The 22,837-nt window shown below is 40.0% G+C and overlaps 1 protein-coding gene across 3 annotated transcripts in view; it reads right to left on the reverse strand.

The window, feature by feature from the left end:
- The window catches only part of ANAPC10 (anaphase promoting complex subunit 10), a 38,758-nt gene that overhangs the window by 14,051 nt on the left and 1,870 nt on the right, over positions 1-22,837 (reverse strand). For all 3 annotated transcript variants that reach the window (XM_028520359.2, XM_036031848.1, XM_036031849.1), the window contains exons 3-4: positions 18,332-18,422; positions 7,737-7,857 (exon numbers count right to left, since the gene is read on the reverse strand). In XM_028520359.2, the coding sequence (XP_028376160.1) occupies positions 7,737-7,857; positions 18,332-18,422 (212 nt within the window). The remainder of the gene's footprint in view (positions 1-7,736; positions 7,858-18,331; positions 18,423-22,837) is intronic.

Here is a 22,837-nt window from a genome sequence, read left to right on the forward strand (position 1 = left end):
CCTAGTCATCCTTTCCAAACACCCCCAACTGCGGGCAGGCCCCAATCTAAACTGTCTTCTCAGTTTTGCCATTCCCAACGTGACACGCGGTTGGAATGACCCAGTGTGCAGCCTCTTCCTTCCACTTAGGGGCATGCATCTGCAGTTCTCCAGGCCTTCCCAGGGCTTCCCCGCCCGGTTCTTCTCGGCAGTGAATGACGGCCACTGTCTGGATGACCAAATGTGCACGCCCAAAGTGTCAGCTTTACAAGTACCCATCAGTTTTCAATAGAACACACCTAAAAACTAAAGAATTTTTAAGCATACTTCAAAAATCTACAGTCAATCTATCCCCTGTCACTCACTGGCCTGTTTCCTTAGCTACACACTTCCACTTTTCTTAATAATGCAAAGCAGTATTTTGGTAACTTATAATTTAATGCGATTTTAGGAGAAAAAGGTGAAGGAATATGTACTGCACAGTGATACCCCACTGTACCACTGACTTCCAGCGTGACACTGGACAGGTGGTACCTCTGTACGATGGGCTTGTACGTGATTAAAGTTGCTAACTGGTAGCCCTTGGCCACATCTAGCCTGTGAACACACCACATTTTACCAACACGTTTTAAAAATTGGGAATTTCCCATTCAAATCTGTATTACTGATTTCCCTCTAAAAAGTGTAATTGGCAACAACGGACCTACATTCCCACGTGCGACAAAGGCTCAAAACGCACAGCAGCTGTCCCTTTCGAGAAGGTGTGGGCTCCCGGTGCGACGGCACCTCTCCAGCTCCTTTCACTTCTAACCTTCTCACACTCAAAGTCAGCCAGACGGCACAAAGCTCACGTGGCCTCTCTAGGTCTCAGCTTCATCTGAACATAAGGAGAATGGTTACCTCTGACCACCACGGAGCGTGGAGCGAGAACGTGAAACAGCGAGTGGTGCCGGCTTAGCTCAGTGACGTGCAAGTAACAAGTGCTCAATAAACGAACAGCAGTGGTAACCAGAAGCACAGACAGTGGCGAACACAATGACTCAAATACAATTCTACAACGGTCCATCGGATCTGCATCAAAACTGACATCCTGGTTTTTCTCTTCCAAACTAACGCTGGTCCCATTAAAAAAAAATCAGCCATTTGCCTCTAATCCTTGGAGATTATTAATTCTTCGTTTTCCACATATAAAATAAGAGGCTAAGAAGAAAACGAAGGTGCTGAGTGGGCTCACTTCAGTGAAGATGCACTTTAAAATCACGACACCATTCACTGTGCAGCAGGTGGTTTTCCGCGAGGCTTGCTGCAGATCTTTCTGTCGCTACCACTGCTCTCATCAGGGCCGTTAGGATTCAATCAAAAGTTTCTGCAGGAAGAAGCCCAGCTAACTCGTCTACCTCTTGGGAGTCACAATTCTGACAGAAGAAAAAAATGAACAACACAACGACCGTAGGATCCCGCAGTCCCACATCTGGGCGCAGACCCCAGGAGGGCTGAAGGTGGGGTTTCCAAGAGATTGTGACGCCACGTGGGTGGCAGCGTTCTCAGCTCACAGCAGTCAAGGGGGTGGAAGCAACTCCAGTGCCTGTCATCAGATGGACAGACAAACATAATGTGGCACACAATGGACATTAAATAGCCTTCAAAAGGAAAACAATTCTGTCACATGCTACAGACCAAATGAACCTTGAGGAAATTGTGCTAAGCGAAATAAGCCAGTCACAAAAAACAAATACTCCGTGAGTCTGCTTATATGAGGTATCTAAAGTAGTCAGATTCACAGAAACCAAAAACAAAACAGTGTTTGCAGGGACAGAGAGGACGGAAAAATAAAAAGGAGTTGTTTAGTGGATCCCGATTTTTTAGTTCTGCACGATGAGAAAGTTCTGGAGATCTGTTACATGACAATGTGAATATCCTCAACACTACTGATTTAAAAAATGTTAAGATGGTAAATGTCATATTATGCATTTTTAACACAATTAAAATTTTAAAAAATTCTCTGAGAGGAGGAGCTGGATGTGCCCAGATCATCTCTCTGGAGCAAACTAAACAGGCACGGGCCAGTGGCAGCCTACGGACTGAGAGCCGGACATTCACCGAACGCCTGCTGTTCCCGACAGTGTGCCCGGTTCTCAGCCAACGGCCCGCCCCTGCCCTGCTCCAACGGCCACCCTGGCTCAGCAGACTTTCCGTACTAAAAGGGGTTGATGATCTGCATCTCTAAACCACATCGTTCAACCTTTTGTAAGCACAGATTTCTATTGCATTATATCCTGCCATGGCTTAAACAGTGTTTTCGTTCTGTGTTTTGTTTTCTTTGCCATGTGCTGTCGTGACTGCTCGCACACTGCCCACAAGGAGCACTGCAGCTCTCCCACAGCTGCTGAGGAAGAAGAGCACTTGCGACAGCGACCTCATGGCGCAACGCTCCTGAGAGAAACCTCACCGACCTCGACGTTTACTTCAAGTGTGCACCAGCAGGACGCTACCCTGCAGTTCGAAGCATTGTGAAACACGAATCCTCTTCACAATCTTCTTACTTGGCACAACTACTACGGTAGGAAAATTTGGAATTCCTGCTGTTAAAACAAATAATCTCATTAGTCTCCAATCTATAAATTTAGAAATGATTACTCCGGAAAGTGACTGAACTATCTGCAAGAACTGCCTCAGTTCAGATTTCACTGAATAAGGTGCTTACGAGAACACCCGCAACAGGGGCGCGTGGAGAGCTCGCTGCAGTCCTCGCCGGGCACCCCCGGCCAGTCTCGGCCTCTGCAGCATCGTGTTCTCTCGACTTTCTTACCTACGGCAGCTCCTCTCGGCTTTTTTCTTTTTTTTTTTTGCATTTTATGTTATTTTTTACTGTTTTATTGACTGTATTGAGTGACATTGGTCAATAAAATTATGTGAGTTCCAAGTGCACAATCCTGTAATATGTCTTCTGCCTACTGTATGGTGTGTTCACCACCCAAAGTGCAGTCCCTTTCCATCACTACTTACCTCCCCTTTACCTGACTCTTCTACGTCCCCCCACCCCCCTTTCAGCTTTTTTCATTGGATAATCTTTTTGTATCCTTGAATGTTAGCATTTTCATAGTTCCGGTCCTGGTATGCTCCTTTTCTTTTTTCTTTTTTCTATTTATGTATTTATTTTTAGACAGGGGGAAGGGAAGGAGAAAGAGAAGGAAACATCAGTGTGTGGTTGCCTCTAGCACACCCCCCACAGGGGACCTGGTCTGAAACCCAGGCATGTGCCCTGACTGGGACTCGAACTGGCGACTCTTTGGTTTATAGGCCTTTCTCTTCAGCTCTACTTAGTTAAACCAACAGCCTTAGTAAAATCCTCCTAATTTTCACTGGATATTACCCACCTGGTCTTCACATTGCTCTAGCCCCAGCATTCCCAAGGTTGAATTTTATCAACGTTTCCTCCCTAAATGTCTGCCAATAAGCACAATCCGACTTTTGCCTACATATTTTCACTCTCACAATTATATATTTATTTCCTGTGAGAATGTAAGCTCCTCACATACAGAGGCCATATTACTATCACAACAAATGTGTTGAACGCATAAATACTTCTCCAGTCTTCCTTGCCCCTCCCTCCCCCGCCACCCACCCGGCTTCCAGGCACACTTCATTCCCCGCACTTCTGTCGTGAAGCCTGGCTCTGAGGCTTCCACACCTTCTTTTAGACGCCCCCACTTTGCTCTCCACCCAAGAGGGCTTTCTAGTTACCATGAAGAGTCAGTAGAAAAACTTTTTAAGCCACTGCTGTCATAGTCCATCTGTTTCACACAGCCCCTATGTCTATTTGTTATTTACCTGTTAATATTTACCTGCGGTCTCTTCCATCAGACCGTGAGGTGCTTAAGGGCAGAAACCTGACCGGCCCCGCTGCATCTCCAGCACCTCACCCAGTGCCAGGCACTGAGCAAGCCCGAAATAACTGTTTACCAAATAAAGCAAGAATTCATCTTGTATTCAAATGCCTGACTGCACCTCTTCAAACATCTATAGTCTAAGTTTGCGGTCTGAGAGAGACAAGAGTATTTCTCTCTTAAAAACACATGCTATTCTATTGTATAAAATATTTTAGTCTCAAAAGGAAATATAGCCCAAATGTGTAGTTATCTCAATAATTACTTACAAGTAATTTGGAAAATTACTTATTCCATTTACTTAAAAATAAGTAAATGGAAATTACTTATTTCCATTTTAGAAATAAGTATATAATTATGAATAATTTTTAATTGCATATGTTACTTTTAAGTGAGGGATAAGAGAGAATAACATGTGTGGTCTAAAAATTATGTGTATCACACCAAAGCATTCTATATTCATTTCAAAGACATTCCAAATTTAGTTACAAAAACTGATTTTAAAAAATATTTTCTTTTAGCTGAATTCAACAAAATCCATTTTTTCCAAAGCCTCAATAAATGAAACACTCAATCCAATTTCTCTTTGCAGATACTGCCTAAATCATTCCACTTTATATCAAGCTGTGTAAGAAAGTAAATTTGAATAGGTTGTAACATCATTTGATAGAGACAGAGTCTTTGTCTCCATCTTCGTATTCTACCACACACATTAATGGAACTCAATTTATAAAAGTAAATGCTATTTAATAGAAGAGCTGATTTATTAACCACTTCTGTCAAAGTGCCATATACAGATTCCCACAGGCATGCCACTGAGTTAGTACACAAGGAGGAGAGCCAAAGGCTCGTCGTGTGCATGGAAGAAAGAAAAAAATATCACACAGCCCTGTTAACATGGAAGACTTGCTTCAAGCCACCTTAAAAAAAATCACTTGTTAACAGTTTTATTAACCGAGGATGAGAAAAGGCTTAAAATTCAGTTAAGTGCTCCATCTTGTGTTCCATCAATATTGTATCCTTCTGTGGCAACAGGATAAAATTTGATGACAAATTTTGGAAGCAAAATCCTAACAATGAACCAAAGGACAACTTTCACACATGCTGGCAAAGTATCCACCTGACCTTACGTAAGTTACAAGTTGTTTTTCCCAGAACTAATTGTGAGCACTGTGGCTGTGTGTCTAACACACTGCTTTAGCTTTATATTTAAGTACAAACGTTTCTACGGTAGTTTTTTCAAAAGAAAAATATAGTCAGCTCTCTGTATCTGCAAGTTCCACATCTGCAGATTCCACCAACCATGAATGATCAAAATATTCAGGGGAAAATGTTACATTGTTGCTAACATGTACTATGTAGTCAGACTGCTGATGGCTGCTTCCATTGTGAACATGTACAGCATTTCTGTCTTGGCATGATTCCCTAAGCAACACAGTATAACACTTGTTTACATAGCATTTGCATTATATCAGGTAGTATATGTAATCTAGATATGATTTAAAGTGTGCAGGAGGATGTGCAGAGGTTACATGCAAGTACCACCCCACTTTATATAAGGGGCTTGAACAGCTGTGGATTTGGATCGTCAGGGGTGGGGGTGTCTGAGGGATGACTGTACCTAGGCAGCAAACTGAAAAGAACCGAGTTTTCTTGAACTTTAGCTGGAGATGTTTTCTACAATGTTAAAATAGTCACATCTAAGGTATAATAATATTCATTGGCTCTTCAATCATAATAGCAAAAAGTTTCCTTCACATATATTTTCCCTTCCGAGAGCAAAGAAAAAGAACAACATTAAACTAAAGCATAATGCTGAAATATAAAGGTTTAAAAATTTTAAAAGCACTTATATCTTTATTCAAAAACTTCTCTTGAATGTCATCTTGAACACAGGAGCAAGACTTACTGCGTAAAAGTAACACAACTGAAGTACTGTATTCTGAAATGATGATGACAGAAAGACTCGTGCTAAACGAGTGTTAAACCTTACTTCTATTTAGAAAGTCTCTTGTGTAGAAGAAATAAATTATAAACATATTACAAAATGTTCTTAGGTTGTTGATTTCTGATTTGCATAGGACAGATAATTTTGAAAAAAAGAAAAAAGGAAAGTAGAATAAGCAGCATAACTGAAGTTATCTTTGGTGTCAAAAATGTTCTATTTGGCCAAACCCAGCTGTAGTATCTTATAGCCGTTAAGCAGAACGTATAACCCTCACTACCACTTTAAGTCCCTTCGCATATCTAGAAGTTAACATGTGCATTCTAGAACAGTAAAGGAGGGGCCTCATCTCTGCAGAGATTTTTCAACAAAGGCAATACGCACCTAAGTATAAATTCATGCTTCCTAACTGACATGAAGGAAAACACATGGGAAAAAAAAAAAAAGAATAGTCTTTGGATAAATAATGTTGCCATTAGCTTTTCTCACCCTGAACTAAATTTTTTTTTAGTTACTACTCCAATCACTACTAAAATGACAGAAAATAGATTTTTAGAGTGTTTCAAATAAACATATCCATAATTTCTAGTAAAAAAGGAAAACCTATTAAAACACTCCAATACACACTACACCCTCGAGTGGGCAAGCACCCATGGAAAAATATAAAAAGGTTTAGTTGGATTTTCCACTCAGTTAAATCAGTCCTGTACCTAATGAAATGATGGCTCTAAAATCTCAAAGTTCACAATATTTTAATCACTTACTATCTGAGTTAGAAGAAGCAGAAAATTTTTTAAATAACAATTTCGATCTTAAAAGAGAAGTAATGTAAGAAATAAACTCATGATCTGCTTATTTTCCCTTAAAAAACAAAGTGCTATGAGATTCTTATTTAAGTTAAAAAGAAAAAGGTAAACAAAATAAGTCACATATAAAAACGTATTATTAAAAGATGAAGTCTCCTTTATGTCATGTGCTGCAAAGGCAGCACTAATATTTTAAAGCAAAACACAAGAATTATGGTTCCTCAGTGAGAACTGCGGCAGAAAAGCAGTGTGTTCATTAAGTTTTTCAGGAAAACAACTTACATTATCACCTGGTAATATTTAGTATTACTGGTCTCATGAGGCTATGTGGTCACTACACAGAAATATAAACACACTGAGAATAAAATTAAGACAGTACCTAAAAGAGCCCTTATTCAACGTGGCTAATGGTTCACTTAAATGATATAATAGAAGCGAAGACTAAATTAAAAGTATTCCACAATGGTCCAAATGTCATTTAAGGTTTCTCCAATTTACAACAGAACACAAAACATATATTTAACACATAAATCTAGAAATCACATATGAAGATCTACGTTTCCGAAAATGTATCAAAGAATTTGTGTGTGTGTGTGTGTGTGTGTGTATAGGAAACACCAGTACAACTAAGACTGCTTCAGGTCTTGAACTTATTAACAGTTATGAGTCTGGTACTTAAAGGACAACAGCGACATCTAGCGAACATTTCAAACACATACCACACACATCAGGCACGAAATACTTATTTCCAGTGTTTCACATATTTCAGTCTGTTGTCTGAAAACTTCCACAATAAAATATTGGGAAAAATTAAAGGTGACAATTAAAATTGAAAAAATTAAAATATTATAAAAATTAAAAATGTTTTCTTAAATATCAACAATTCTACTTTTATATGTAGCAGCTGACAAAAGTAGGCTTACAGTTGTATGTAAAACATAGTTTATTCTTATATTATTATTTATTAATTATTATATTATTTTCCATACAAAAGACTGTTTTCCTACTTTTGACCACCCCTGTATTCATATTTAATCTCTAATTTAATATTAATATGACTATTCTCAAAAGAGCATGAGTTACATGATGACGTACGTATTTTAAAATGTGAAAACATACCCGAATTTCCTGAAGGTTATGGAAATTATTTCCTACTCTGACTGAGATCTTGCTTGGAGTATAGCTTTCGTCGGATTTGTAGTCCGCATAAATACATAATGTCTTCACTGTCGTTTTTCTCCTACAGGCAACAAAAGGAGAGCAACAGGACCTTTAGCATATGAAAAGATTAGAGCCAAAACACCTTCTCTCCTGACCTGAAAAATAACGGTTTGCTAAACGAGTATGTAACTGAACAATTCCACGTTCTTTTAACAGTGACGGAAATGGAGACCACGTGAGAGCGCAGACACACACATGCTACCGACACACCGACACAGACGTGGCTCACCTGGGGCATGGCCAACAACAAGACGGGGCAGAGAAGGGCCAGCTGAGCCAGGATGGGCACCTAAGAGTCTAAACAAGCACGCTGGACCCCAGTCCTTTGCACTTATGTTTCAGACAAAGAAATTATTCTAAAAGCTTCGTTTCCACCAGTTACTTCATTTCCTATGTTAATACTTGAAAATAACTGGCTAAGTGAGAAATGAAGCCCAGGAAACAGAAGAGCATTTTTTAAAAAACAGAAAGTAGGATCTGGTCCTGAATGCAAAAATAAAATTCTGCTGTTTTAAACGTGTGCCTATTAAGAAAGGTGAGCAAAGACTATGTAACAGAAAATTAATCACAGAAAAACGCAAGTTGACCAAAAAAAACAAAAATACGTTCAACCTCTAATAATAATAAAAAAAAAAAACAATGTAAAACACACAGACATTAGTTTTGGTATCATATTGCAAAATTGTAAAATTACTGAAAATACCCAAATTTGAATAGAAGAAGGTACTTTCATAGCCAGTCAGTAGGTACACGGCCTTTCCCCCACAAATTGAACTTCTAAGAATGCATTAAAAGACAATAAAAGTATTCAAAAACAGATACAGAAAAATGTTTATTGCCCTGCAGTTAAATTACCAAAAAATTACCAACAACGTAAATATCCATCTTAGTAGGGTATCAGTTAAATTATAAGATATCCACTCAATAAAATACAACTACTTAAAATAATCAAGCAGATATACAGTTAGAGAAAAGTGGATTACAACACTATATACAGAAGGACTGCATTTTGGGGAAAAGACAGTATTTTGAAGGCATATAAACATATATGTATAGAAAAAAACCTGCATAAAATCATACAAAACAGTAAAAGTGACTATTTTGGTGAGGTGGAACTATGGGAGGTCTTTATTTTCTTCTTTGTGATTTCTATGTTTTCTGAATTTTTACAATAAGCATGTGTTATTTTGGTCATTAGGAAAAAATCAGACAACGATAAACATCAACCGAAAGAACCACTAGGAAGTCCATTTAAACGTGCTTTAGAAGCTAAGTTCTGGCAGAAGCCGGCACTACTGCAATCACAATGGGCTCCGTGAACGGGAGTCTGTGTCAAAAGTCAGCCTATAAAAACAGCGGGGGACCTAAAGCTCTTAGTGAGGGACCCAACTGGTGCAGCTGAAGCTATTCATCAGAGAGGAATGGGGAAAGTTAAGGACTTTCCCTCAAATAATAAAGACAGATGAAGATGTAAAACACTAACTACCCAGGAACTGCTGACAGGATAAATACCATTACCAGGTTTCAACACAGGCCACAGTATCAGACTGGCACCCTTCTGCTTCTGCAGGGCCAGGAAGGAGACAGGAGAGGAAGCAGAGGAAGAAGGGGAAATTCGGAAGGGCGTACAAAAGATCTTTTCCCTGATGGCCCATCAGTGGGCAGTGAAAGGTCTTTCTTATTGCAGACAGATCAAAGATCGTGAAGATTACTTGTAAGGACTCTTTTGTTAATGAAAGCAGATCTAAAGGACCAAGCTTTTTGCTCAGAATAATATTATCTTATTATCTCCAAGTTATGAAATCAGGATAACTTAGCCACTGGAACCCACAAGATAATCAGGATGAGGTTAGAAAGGCAAAGAATAACAACAACAACACTAATCATTGTAAGAACAACAGTGACAGCAGCAAACAGCGAGTGAGTACTCTGTGTCTGACCCAGAAGTTTTTGTGTACTAACCTCATTTACTGTCCAACTTGTGATATAGGAGTTATTATTACCTTCATTTCATTGATTTAAAAAAAGCAGTAATACTCAGGTTAATAATTGGTTAAGGTCAAAAAATAGGAGTTCAAATGTGGGTCTGTCGGCGGCACACGACCTTAAACTATCACCCTCCCACTAATTAATTGTGCTCCCTTACTCACCAGTCACTGACACCAGCTTACAGTAATATGTAAGTACTTACGCTTTTTTAAAGTTTATCTACACCATGGGATGTTATCCTAAGGTTCATGTATCCCCAGAAATCATATGTAAAATGTATGCCATACACACTGATCCATGAAATTTGCAAAGGAAACTGTGACCTCACCGAAAGTTTATAACTATTACCCCAAAAGATATCTGTAAAGCCCTTTTAAATTATTTATAAATTTTTCCCATGGTGACTTTAAAATGGCAGTACATGGGGGAAGATTAAATGCATGGATTATGAGAAACACTATAAGCTACTCAAATTGCTCAAACCATCATAACAATAATCATCACCATAAGCTTTATAAATGCCTTCTATATGCCAGGCATCCTGCTGAACCTTCAGAAAAGGTACTGCAGGAAGGAAGAAGGGGAAGGGGAACCCTTGCCCATTTCTGATGACACAAGTAGCACTCCCAGCCTCTCCTCCCACTACTCCCTCCACTTTGTTCCTTCCCGTCACAGATTTATTAGGGCAGGCCCCACCTGGGCTAGCGCTTTCATGACTGGACGGGTCTGTTCAGCTCTAGGGTTCAATGTCAGCAAACACACTGGACTGAAGACACACACCCCTTTCTCAAACATCAGCTTTGTCGGTTTTCTAAGGATGGTATTTTGGTCTCCACCTGCTGACTCTTGAATAATTTCTCAACTGATTGGAAACCACTGAAATTTCCACAGAAGGCCTTAGTGACAGACACTCCGAATTGCCAACCTAACAGCCCTTTTTGCCTTTTACCTGCAAAACGTCCAGACACAAGGCTACCTTCCCCAGCTTCCCTTAAAGCCAGGCATGACCAAGAGACCAAGTTATGACCAGTGAGGCTTCAACCAAATGACTGAGTGAAAGAGGAGGACATGGCCCTTTGACCTTTCCCACCTACTCCTTCCTGCTGCCCGGGACAAGGACAAGATGATGCAACCGTGGGGACAGGATAGTGAGCTGAGAACAGGCAAGTGGAGAGAGAAGGAATCTGGGTGGCCCAAGCTGCCACACCACTCCTGCACTGCCAGGCTCCTCCTGTCAGGAGAGGGAAAGAAGCAAATTTCCACCTTGACTAAAGCACTGTTTATTAGAAGCTCTGTTACTAGGTCTAATTCCTATTTAATATGACATCACGACGCCTACATTACCGGTGAGGAAACCGAAGCTCAGATCAAAAGTTAAGCAACTGGTCCTCATTTACACATCCAGCAATGCACCGAGCCAGGTTCTGCAGTCTGTACAACTGCACTATACTAAGAGTAACTACCGACTCTTGGGGTACAAGACTTAGAACTGAAAAAAAAACAAAGTAGTTATAAAATTGTTGATCATTTCCTGTTAACACGCGAGATACGTTATTACCCAGAGACTGAGATGGGAATGGAACATAAAAAAGTCTGCAAGCTCTCCTGAAACGCAAAGCACACAAATGACTTTCATACATATAAGTGATTACACTCCTCTTTGTTCGTGGTTCAAGGTGGAAAACTCCCTCTCTGTGTGAGGGTTTGCTTCTAATGTTGTTCACAGGATACTGAAGTTCAAATTCTCATGGAAGGCTGAGACAACCAAGACCATGATTTAATGGAACATGTAAGACCTTAATGCAAAAGTTTCCGCAGATATGGCTAAAAACAAAAGCAAAATAAACAAAAAGTTAGGGCTGTCTCCCCACGAAGAGATAATTTTTCCAGGACTTGCCCTCCCACCGTAAACAACTAGAGTAAACAGACAACACGGATGGAAAACTGTCTGCAGACGCGGTGGGGATCCGAGAGAAGGGGAAACAACGAGGTGGGTCACGTGACAGACCGGACAGGACCTCCCACTCTCTCCGAGTTGAGGGAGGGGCTCTGGCGGGGGGGAGGGGGGGGGTGCTAAGCTCCGGACACCTGCACAGAGTCCCCTGGAGCCTGTGACTGAACAGCAGTCTGCACGGGCACAGGGTAACAGTGCACATGGTAACAGTGCACACAGACATGCCAAGCACAGCAACTGCTCAGGAAAGAACAATTACGGGGACGCAATAATCAAAACAGTTGCCAGAGGTGACACAGGGCAGGGAATCATTAGAGTTCCCAACAACCAAAACAGAGTCCAAATATCCCCACAAATACCCGGACGTTCATCTGAGATGGCAGAAGCATCAGGATCTGTAAACCACAAGGCTAGTCTTGTCCTTGAGAAGTGATCTTGAAGAGTGACCTGGGAGTCACCGGGGGTGGGGGGATCCCCAGACCCTTTCAGAGAATCAACACGATCACTATTTTCCTAATAATGCTAAGACGTTATGTATCTTCTTCAGAATCATTCTCTCCTGAGTATACAGTGGAGTTTCCCAGATGCTAGCTGACCCGGGATGTTGTAGAACGTTTTATGAAGAAATGTGTGTGAGACTCCAACTGTCTTTGCTTAAGTGAAACTCTAAAGAGATTCACAAGCAAGTAAAACAATAACGCTCTTCTCACTATTTTTGTTTGGGAAGACACAGTTATTTTCCATTTAAAAACATTACCTACACTAACATAATAGGTTAAGTGTTATCTAATAAATAAATACTTCAAGATTCCTCAGCTAGTTGTCAATATGGCGAATACGGACAGATAGGAAAAAGAAACGACAGGTCTCTGGAGACGTCAGTGGAAGCTGAGAGGGGTGTGGGACCCAGGACGGTGGAGAATTGGTGCCCAGGCGCCGGGCGCAGGGGTTGGCCAACCACAGCTCACAGGCCAAAGCCGGCCGGCTGCTTATTTCTATAAATAAAATGCTCCCGAGACACAGCGACACCTGCTCGCTTCCACACTGCCCACAGCTGCTTTTGCACTGCAGGGGCAAAGCTGAGCAGTTGGAACAGCCTACAATACAGTGTGTTGGGCAAAAACACTCACTTTCTACATCCCATCACAAAAAGTGGGTCCCCCATGCTAGAGTGCAGGGTGCTCTAGACTCACCATAAAGAGGCTGACAAATCAAGCCTCAAAAAGATCAAAATGATTTTTAACTAACTTAACTGTCTGCCAGAACAAATCCTCCAAAAAAAAAAAATCCAGCACTCAACGAGGTAAAATTTACTATACCCAACATCCAATCAAAAACTACTACAAAGAAGCAGAAAAATGTGACCCATAATAAGGGAAAATCAGTCAATAAAGGCAGATATAAAAAATATGATGGGATTAAAAGATGAGGACTTAAAAAAGAAAATATAAATATCTACCTACAATTTACCCACAGGTGTTTAACAAACCACCTCTAAACTCAGTGGCTTTAAAGAAGGACTGATTTTCTTTATGAATCTGCATCCGGGCGGGGCTCGGAAAGGAGGGCTCCACAGAGCGTCAGGTGTGGCCACTTGACTTGCGATCTGAAGAATGTGCCCCGAGACGGCTCATTAACGTGGCCGGCAAGTTGGTGCTGGTTGTCAGCTGGGAGCTCAGCTAAGGCCTCAGGCTTTGGCTCATTCCTTTACGGGCTTCTCCATTTGATGTGGGTTTTCTCCCAGCATGGAAGGTGGATACCAAGGGAGAGAATAACAAAAAAGAGAGAACAAGGAAGAATTTGTATTGCTTTTTATGACCCAGCCTCAGAAATGGCAGTATCGTAAGATCCAGGCTCTCGTAGGCAAGAAATCCACAAAGGCCTGGGCCCTGTCGGTTTCAAAGAAGGGAAACCGTGGGTGCCGCACGCTGATTAGGCGGCAGCAGAGCTGCTGAAGAGCACGTGCAACAGGAATGACGGGGCGAGCACACTGGGAAACACAGCTGCCGTAAACCTGCTCGAAGAATTTTAAAAAACATAAAAATGAGAAGGGATGAAAGATGTTTTAAAAACCAAATGGAATTTCTGGACAGGAAAAAAGAAATCTGAAATAAGAAACTCATTAGGTGAGTTTAAATATTGCAAACCACAGTGAACACAGCAACAGAGCCACAGAAACTCTCCGAAGAGAAGCACAGAAAACAAAAAGCCCACATTAGAGTGAACAGAACATCAGTGGTCTATGGGACAATATACAGCACACTGTTACATAATCGGAGTCTCGTACCTATGATAAAGTTTAATTTATAAACAAGGCACAGTAAGAGATTAACTAATAGTACAATACAATTATAACTAATCAATGAGATATGACACCAAGAAAACTTTTGTAAAAAGGCAACCCACAGAATGGGGAAAAACATTTGCAAATCATATCTGATAAGGGATTAATATCCAGAATACAAAAAGAACTCCTGAAATTCAACAAGAAAACAAAAAAACCCAAGTCAAAAATGGGCAAAGAACTTGAATAGCCATTTTTCCAAAGAAGATGTCAAATGGTCAACATTGATAGACACAAAAAAGAGGCAGCCAGAAAAGGAGAAGAGTGGTGACGAGAGACGGCGGGGAGAGCATGGTGCGGTACTGTTGAACAAGCACAGAGTGTCAGTTCGGGATGATGAAAAGTTCTGGGCGTGGACAGTGGTGATGGCTGTACAACAGTGTGAATATGCTTCGTGACACTGAAGCATATGCTTACAAGGGATAAATGTTAGGCATATTTTACAGTGAAAAAATCGCTGAAATTCACCATCTCAATAAACTAAAGAAGAGAAACCATATGATTATACAAATAGACACAGAAATAGCATCTGAGAAAATTCAACAGTTGTTCACCAAAAAAGTGTTAAGCACACTAGGAAGAGACAGAACCTTATCAACCTGTTAACTTAATGGGTTATATTAGTTTCTGGTAAGGATGAAGGGTCGATCCTCAGCAGAAAGCTGGAGTTGTCACCAAAGGCCTAAGAATCAGGGAAGGAGTAAATGATGTGTGCATCCTCGGCAAGAGACTATCAGGTGCATCACCACGGCACTACGTGACCAATGGGACACATTCTCTCAACCACAGAGGCATCCATCAGAGAGTGAGCTTCAAACACACAGCCTCCTGCAAACAGCACCGATGCTGGACAGCCAAGACAGAACTGGCAACTAGGAATTTTCCTTCTCCACTTCCATACTAGCAGGCCTGGAGAGTTCAGAAGTCGGTTAAGAATATGGGAGAAGACAAATAAAAGTAAGGTAGGGAAAGAGAAGCAAACCACATCTTCCCTCTTCCCTTTGCAACAGATTCAACCTTAGAGAGAAAAAGAAACCCTACAAGAAGCTAAAGCAAGCCTGAGGCTTTCACTATTAGCCAGAACTGAATGTTTTCATTTTTAATCTATCTTTTGCTATCTGAAATGAAAAGAGAACTTTATATATCAGCCAAAAGTGTCATACCTGCTCCTTACTGAGGCCAAGGAAAGAACTTGCCTCTGATCTGAAGTAGCAATGAGGTCTAAAAGTAAATGCTGCCTTGCAATTGTGCACTACAGTCCACCTGGACGCATCATTAATACATACTAATTATTCCTAAAATCTACAGGCTCAATTAGCCGAGAAACCGCTACAAGAAATCAGGTATTTTCTCTGTGAAGGGGAGAATATTTAAGGAGTTAAATATTTTGTTTTATCTTAACAAAATACAAAGTCCAAACTGAACTTCTTTCAAGCTTACCTGTAACATTGTTTTCCAATATAGAAAGTCCTTTCTTTAGTACATATTGTTTTAATGAAAACACACGGAAAACCAAGCAGAAGAAAGTTGAACACTGAGCTTACATAACAGAGACATGAAAGCTGGCTCCCCAAGAGAGAAAATTTACCCAATCCTGGATTATACCACGTTTTATTTTCAGTCATAAAAATCTTTAACAATGAATTTCTAGTATTTCCTTTAATTTTGTCTTTTCCATGCAGATTCAATTGAGGTTAATCATTGCTAATGGTTGAGGTTAATGATTTCTAACATAATCACAATTGTCTTCAGTTATTAAGCTTAGCACCCATTATTTTTTAAGTGGCATCAGCATTTTGATTTTTTCCACTTCTCTACTTTTAAAAATAAGGGTAAATACAATAAACTATTCAACAATTATAAAGTGTTCTCTTAAAAAGACGTCTAGTCTAACTGCAAAAATTGCAGTGTGATGATGCAATGGACCCTAGAGTTCATCTGTTGACTGCTGCCTTTTAAGGACTTAAACCTTTACAAAATTATAAAGTATAAAAGTTATGAACAGTCTGCAATTTGGGGAGGAGAGGAAATTTATTGTATGATTTGGTTTAAGCAATTTACACCAATACATGTGTTGGTATTTATGTGTGTAGGATTTTACTGAATTTATAAAGCACTTTTTGTTCAAAGTGTTTTAAATAACAATGGCATTTATGGATATCAGTGTTCTCATTCAAGTAGAGGAAATACTGATTTTTATTTATTTTTCTTTATCTCTACTGTTAAACTATCTACCTTTCTCTTGAAAACAAAGCCAGTAGAACTTTTCAATATTTTCCTTAACATTCTTCTGTTCTTCATTATTTCAATAGATAATTATTATTTTTCAATACATTGCTCTTCTGTATAAAACTGTATTTTCTGGAAAAACTCTGCTATGCTAATATAATACAATGAAATTAGGAGACTCGTTACAGAACTCCTAAGCAATAACCTTTGCCTGTTACCCGGAGAAGCGAGTTACCCAGGCTGCACAGTGCAATGGTTAAAAGGGCAGGCTCTTAAGTCAAAGTACCCGTGTTCGAATTGCAGTTCTTCCACTCACTTGCTATGTGACCCTGGACAAGTAAGTTCATTTATTTGTTTCTGCTTCTGAAACTACAAAATAAAGATGAAAAATACCTATAAAGGTTCAATGCAGTGAATGGGAAAGTGGGTAAGACATTTAGCAAAGTATCTGGTATTTTAACTCTTTTAACAAGTGTATCAACTGCTGTTTTTATTTGTGGTGTATACATATTTAATACCTAAGACAGGAGTTGGCAGCCACAGCCTGCCGGCTGGCCCCGGCCCACCACCTGCTCTCGGACGACAGAGTTTAACCAGAGCAGCTAACCCCGTCATTACACGTGGCCCACAGCTGCTCTCCTGCTCTAACGGGACAACTGCGCAGTTGTGAGAGGCCAGACGGCCCACGAGGCCTAGAACACACTATCTGGCTTTTTCACAAGAAATTTGCTGATCTGTAACTATGAAGATAACAACAAACAAAATCACAATGCTAGATATTCCACGCAGTAATACTTTCACCAATACATCGCCAAGAGCAAGGGACATAAACGAAAGAATAAACAAATGGGATCTCATCAAAATAAAAAGCTTCTGCACAAGAAAACATCAGCAAAATGAAAAGGGAACCAACCATGTGGGAAAATATATTTGCAAATGATACCTCGGACAAGGGTTTGATCGCCAAAATACATAAAAAACCCACACAACTCCACTCCAGGAAGACAAATAACCCAACTGAAAAAAAAATGGGCAAAGGACCTGAACAGACACTTCTCCAAGGAGGACATACAGAGGGCCCAGAGACATATGAAAGGATGCTCAGCATCACTAGCCATCAGAGAGATGCAAATTCAAACCACAGTGAGACACCATTTCACACCAGTAAGAATGGCCATCATAAACAAATCGACAAACAAGTGCTGGCAAGGTTGTGGAGAAAAGGGAACCCTAATACACTGTTGGTAGAAATGCAGACTGGTGCAGCCACTGTGCAAAACAGTATAGAGTTGCCTCAAAAAAATGTAACTGCCCTATGACCCACTGACTCCACTCCTGGGAAGGCACCCGAAGAAACCCAAAACACTAATTTGAAAAAACACAAGCACCCCTTTGTTCATTGCAGAGTTACTAACAATAGCCAAGACTTGGAGGCATCCCAACTGCACACCAGTAGATGAGTGGACAAAAAAGGTGGTGCATTTACACAATGGAATACTACATGGGTGTTAAAAAGAAAGGAAGGAAGCAAGGAAGGAAGGGAAATCTTACCTTTTGCAGCAGTGAAATAAGCCAGAGAAAAACAAATACCATATGATTTCACTTATATGTGAATCTAATGGACAAAATAAGCTAACAAACAAAACAGAAACAGACTCATAGATACAGAGAATGGACGGACAGCTGCCAGAGGGAAGGGGGTTAAGAGGTCTGCATGAAAAAGGTGGAAAAAAGAAAAAAAAAACCCTCACAGACACAGACAATAGAATGGTGTTTACCACAGGGTAAGAGGGGTGGTGGGAGGAGCAGAGGGTAAAGAGGAGATAAATGTGAAGGAAAGAGACTTGACTTTGGGTGATGAACACACAGTATAACACACAGATGACATACTATAGAATTGTATACCTGAAACCTATATAACTTTGTTAACCAAGGTCACCCTAGTAAATTAAATTAAAAAAATTTTAAATGTATTACCTGAATTGGATGTTCACTAAATGAGGCTGGGAGCCATCTGATTGCCAGTAAGTTTCTAGATTGTCATCTCGTAATTGATCCACTCCAAATCCTAAAAGCACCACAAGTGACAATAAATTCTCATGCTAAAGAAAGAGCTATATATTCAAAATATAAAATTACATATATATGTGTGTGTATATGTATGTATGTATATGGGCTGTCCAGAAGGTATTCAGCCATGCAATATGAAAATAGAGACATTTATTGAAGAAGATACAAGAAACATTGTATATAGGACAATGACACCTCAGTCCCCTTCAAAGTAGGCACCTTGGGACCTCACACAGTTCTCCGAATGGCCATCAGCTACCTCATCATGTTTTCCTGAATCTCATCAACGGTCTGACATCACTTTCCGTTCAAAGGGGATTTTAGTTTTGGAAAAGCCAGAAGTCACAGGGCACCAAATCTGGGCTGTAGGGGATCTGAACCACCTGGGTGATCTGATGTTTTGCCAAAAAACTCTCTGTACAAGACATGATGCATGAGCGAGCATGTTGTGATGAAGCTGCCAATCACCAGGTGCCCATAGCTGTGGCTGTCTGAATCATCCTAATAGCTTCTGTGGAGGAATATTTGAGCTTAATGCAAAACTTGACACAGATTCATTGCTATACTGGTTCAGTCATTTTGAATGCAACAACCACACAGTACATGTGCTCATCTAACAACGTCTACCACCCCCATTGACTAGTACAGTGAAATCGTCACTGTTCTCTGTCCGAGTACTTCCAGTTTTTCTGATATGTAAAGAGCTTGGAAGATGTCACTCTCATTCCTCACAACAATAATAAAGAAAAAAACCGAACTCACTGAAAACCAGTAATTCTTCTCAGGTACAACAGAGAATTGGAGTCACAGGGCAAACTACCACCCAAAAAACTGAAGAGAGGTGAACACAAAATGTTAGCTTACTGAGAGCACAAACCATCTCCACAGTCAGCAGCTGGTAGGAAAACTTCAAAGAGTGAAGATTAATTGCTAACAGACTAACTGCTGGAGACTGAGTGTGGACTAGCTTGAGAGAGGAAAAACTCCCAGAAGCCCAGCCTTAAAAGGGCTTCACATTTTTATGAATTTTACCTCTAAGAGCTCACCAGGTTCTCTTCTGGGTGAAGATCAGAGAAAAATTCTCCAGTGTTCCCTGCAGATGCAGGGAGAAGGTAATCAGTGTGAAATACACCCAGAGCATTCTGTTCTCCTTAACAAAGGCCTGACTTCAAAAACTGTTTCATCACAGCCTAACTGACATGGGGGGCGAATGCACCCAACTCCAGCCTCCTCTAGCCTTCACCTAAAAGGGGGAAGAAAAGGTCAGAAACACTTGTCAGGGTCACCGCCATGAACAGAGGCCCACTAAAAGACTGAGATGTAGTCACATGATTACAGAACACTTCCGTTCCCCCCACAGCTTACCACCATATCAACAGAGCTCCTATACAGTATCACCAAGTTACAAATCAAAGAAATGCAAGCTCACACCCCACTTAAGGAGTCCCTAAGGAAAACCAAAGAAGTGAGATCTAAAATCAATAGTCAAAATTTTTCACCTTAGGAAACTATTACAGAAAAACAAATTAAATCCAAAATAAGCAAAAGAAAGAATAAAAATCAGAGCATAAATTAATGTGAGGGGAAACAGATAATTAATAGAGAGAAATCACTGAAACCACAAGCTGGTACTATGAAAAGGTCAAAAAAAATGAAAAAGAAAAGAATCAATAACCTTTAGCTGGCCTAACCAAGAAAAAAGAGAGAAGATACAAAATACTAATATCAGAAACGAAAGAGAGGCCATCACTACTAATTCAATGGATAACAATAAGATACTCTATTACAAACATTATGATCATAAATTTGACACTTACAGAAAACAGACCAATTCCTTGAAAGACAGACCTACCCAAACTCACACAAATAGAAACAGATCTGAATCTAGTATAGAAATTGAATAAAAAATAATAACCTTCTTTTTTTAAAGATTTTATTTATTTATTTTTTAGAGAGAGAAGGGAGGGAGATAGAGCGAAAGAGAGAAACATCAATGTGCGGTTGCTGGGGGTCATGACCTGCAACCCAGGCATGTGCCCTGACTGGGAATCAAACGTGCGACACTTTGGTTCGCAGCCTGCACTCAATCCACTGAGCTATGCCAGCCAGGGGTAAAAATAATGACCTTCTAAAAAAAAAATCACTAAGCCTAGATAGTTTCACTTGTGACTTCCATCAAACATTTAAGGACAAAATTTTTTAAATTCTCTACAATCTCTTACAGAAAACAGAAGCAGAGGGAATATTTCTGGACACATTCTATGAGGGCAGCATTACTCAAAAACTAAAACCAGACAAAGACCTACAAGAAAGGAAAAGTAAAGAACAATACGTCTCATGAAAACACATGCAAAAGTCCTCAAGAAAATATTAGCAAAAAGAATCCATAGATAAAAAGAATTATATACCACAATCAAGCAGGATTTATTCCAGGTATGCAAAGCTGGCTGAGCATTCTAAAATCAATTAATGCAATCTATCACACCAACTAAAGGAGATGAACAATATGATCATATCAATAGATGTAGAGAAAATATTCTAATACTCATTCAAGGTAAAATCTATCTGCAAACTAAGAATAGAGGAAAACATCCTCAACTTTATGCACCTACAAAAACATAACAGCTAACATTGTGCTTAACCGTGAGAAGCTAGCTTTCCCATTAGGATCAGGAATAAGACAAGGATGTCCTTCTCACCCCTCCTATGCAACATATTGGAAGTCAGAGCTAATATAGTAAAACAAGAAAAAAAAAATAAAAAGTATAGCTTGGGAAGAAGGAAACACAATAGAAGCCAGCAATTCCACTCCGAAGCATTTACTGAAGAAAAAGGAAACCATATGTCCACTCAAAAACCTGTTCACGTTTCTAGCAGCTTTATCCATAATCACCAAATATTGAAAATAACCTTCTCTAAGTTAACTATCGCTGCATAACAAATTATCGGAAAATGTAGCAGGTTAAAATACCAAACTTGCATTTTTTCACAATTTCTATGGGATAGGAATTTTGGAGCATCTTGTTTGGGCAGTTTGGCTCAAGGACTCTTGTGAGTTTGCCACCAGGTTATCCGAAGCAATTATCTGAAAGCCTGACTGGGGCTGGAGGATCCATTCTAAGATAGTCTGCTCAAGTGACTGCTGACAAGAGGCCAAGTTCCTCACTGGCTACTGCCTGGAGGCCAAGGATCCTGGCCACACGCGTCCTCACACAAAGGCGGCTGGCTTCCCCCAGAGTGAGTGATCCCAACAAGCGTGAGGGGGAGTCACCATGTCTGTTACCATCTAGTCTCAGAAGTCACATACCATCATTTCTGCTGTATTCCGTTGGTACTGTTCCAAGAGACCAGCCTGGATACAATGTGGGAGGGGTCAACAGAAGGGCATGAAAACCAAAGACAAAGATCATTTTGGAAGCTGGATACCAGAAAGCTAAATGTCTACTAACTGGTGAACAGTTAAACAAACTGAGTTAGATGCGTACAGTGGAATAACAATCAGCAATAAAAAGAAACAAAATAATGATACATATAATAGCATGGAAAAATCACAAATGCATTAGGTAAAGTGAGAGAAGCCAGACCCAAAGAGCTGTACACGGCATGATTACATTTATACGTCATTCTGGGAAAAGCAAGGAGACACAAATCAGAGGTTGTCAGCGGCTTGCAGGGAGAAGGAGCAGAGGCATGAGGGAATTTCTTTGGATGACGGAAATACTCTGTGGTTGATTGTGATGGTGCTTCCACGACTGTGTGTTCCTTAAAATTCATAGAACTATATGCCTAAAAAGGGTAAGTTTTATTGTAAGCAAATTATACTTCAATAAATTACTTGTAAAAAGAGAGAGAAAGGTATTGTAAGGAGAAACATAAGCGGCTTGGTTTGAAAGATGACTACAGGAGCCTTAATGTGAAGGAAACGCAACTACTAAACCAATAACGTTGTAATTAAAGTTCCTAAAGCCAAAAATCTTTCTCTGAGCTTGAGTCTACAGATAGAAAATGCCCATCAAATAACAGGTTACACAGATGAGAAAAGATACACATGCATCCCGGCATATCATGGAAAAGTCTTGAATGCTAAAAATAAATAGAAAAGATGTAAATGTTTCCAGAAAGAAAGAACGAGTCATAGAAAAAAAGACAGAGTGACATAGGCATGGGCCTTCTTACTTGCAACAAGACGAAACAGAAAGTGGTGAAATAGCATCCACAGATTTTTGAGAAAAAGACTGACATTCAAGAATTCTATCCCAACCACGAGTAAAATAAAGTTATTTTGGGATATGTAGTCACTCAAAAAATGTATCACCCACTCAGCCCACACAGAGAAATACAACAACATCAACAAAGAATGCTACCCAAATAACTGGACCACAGCAGAGACAGGGAAGGATAAAAAGGAGACCT

This window comes from Phyllostomus discolor, chromosome 8 (genome assembly GCF_004126475.2).
Source record: "Phyllostomus discolor isolate MPI-MPIP mPhyDis1 chromosome 8, mPhyDis1.pri.v3, whole genome shotgun sequence".
Classification (NCBI taxonomy): Eukaryota; Metazoa; Chordata; class Mammalia; order Chiroptera; family Phyllostomidae; genus Phyllostomus; species Phyllostomus discolor.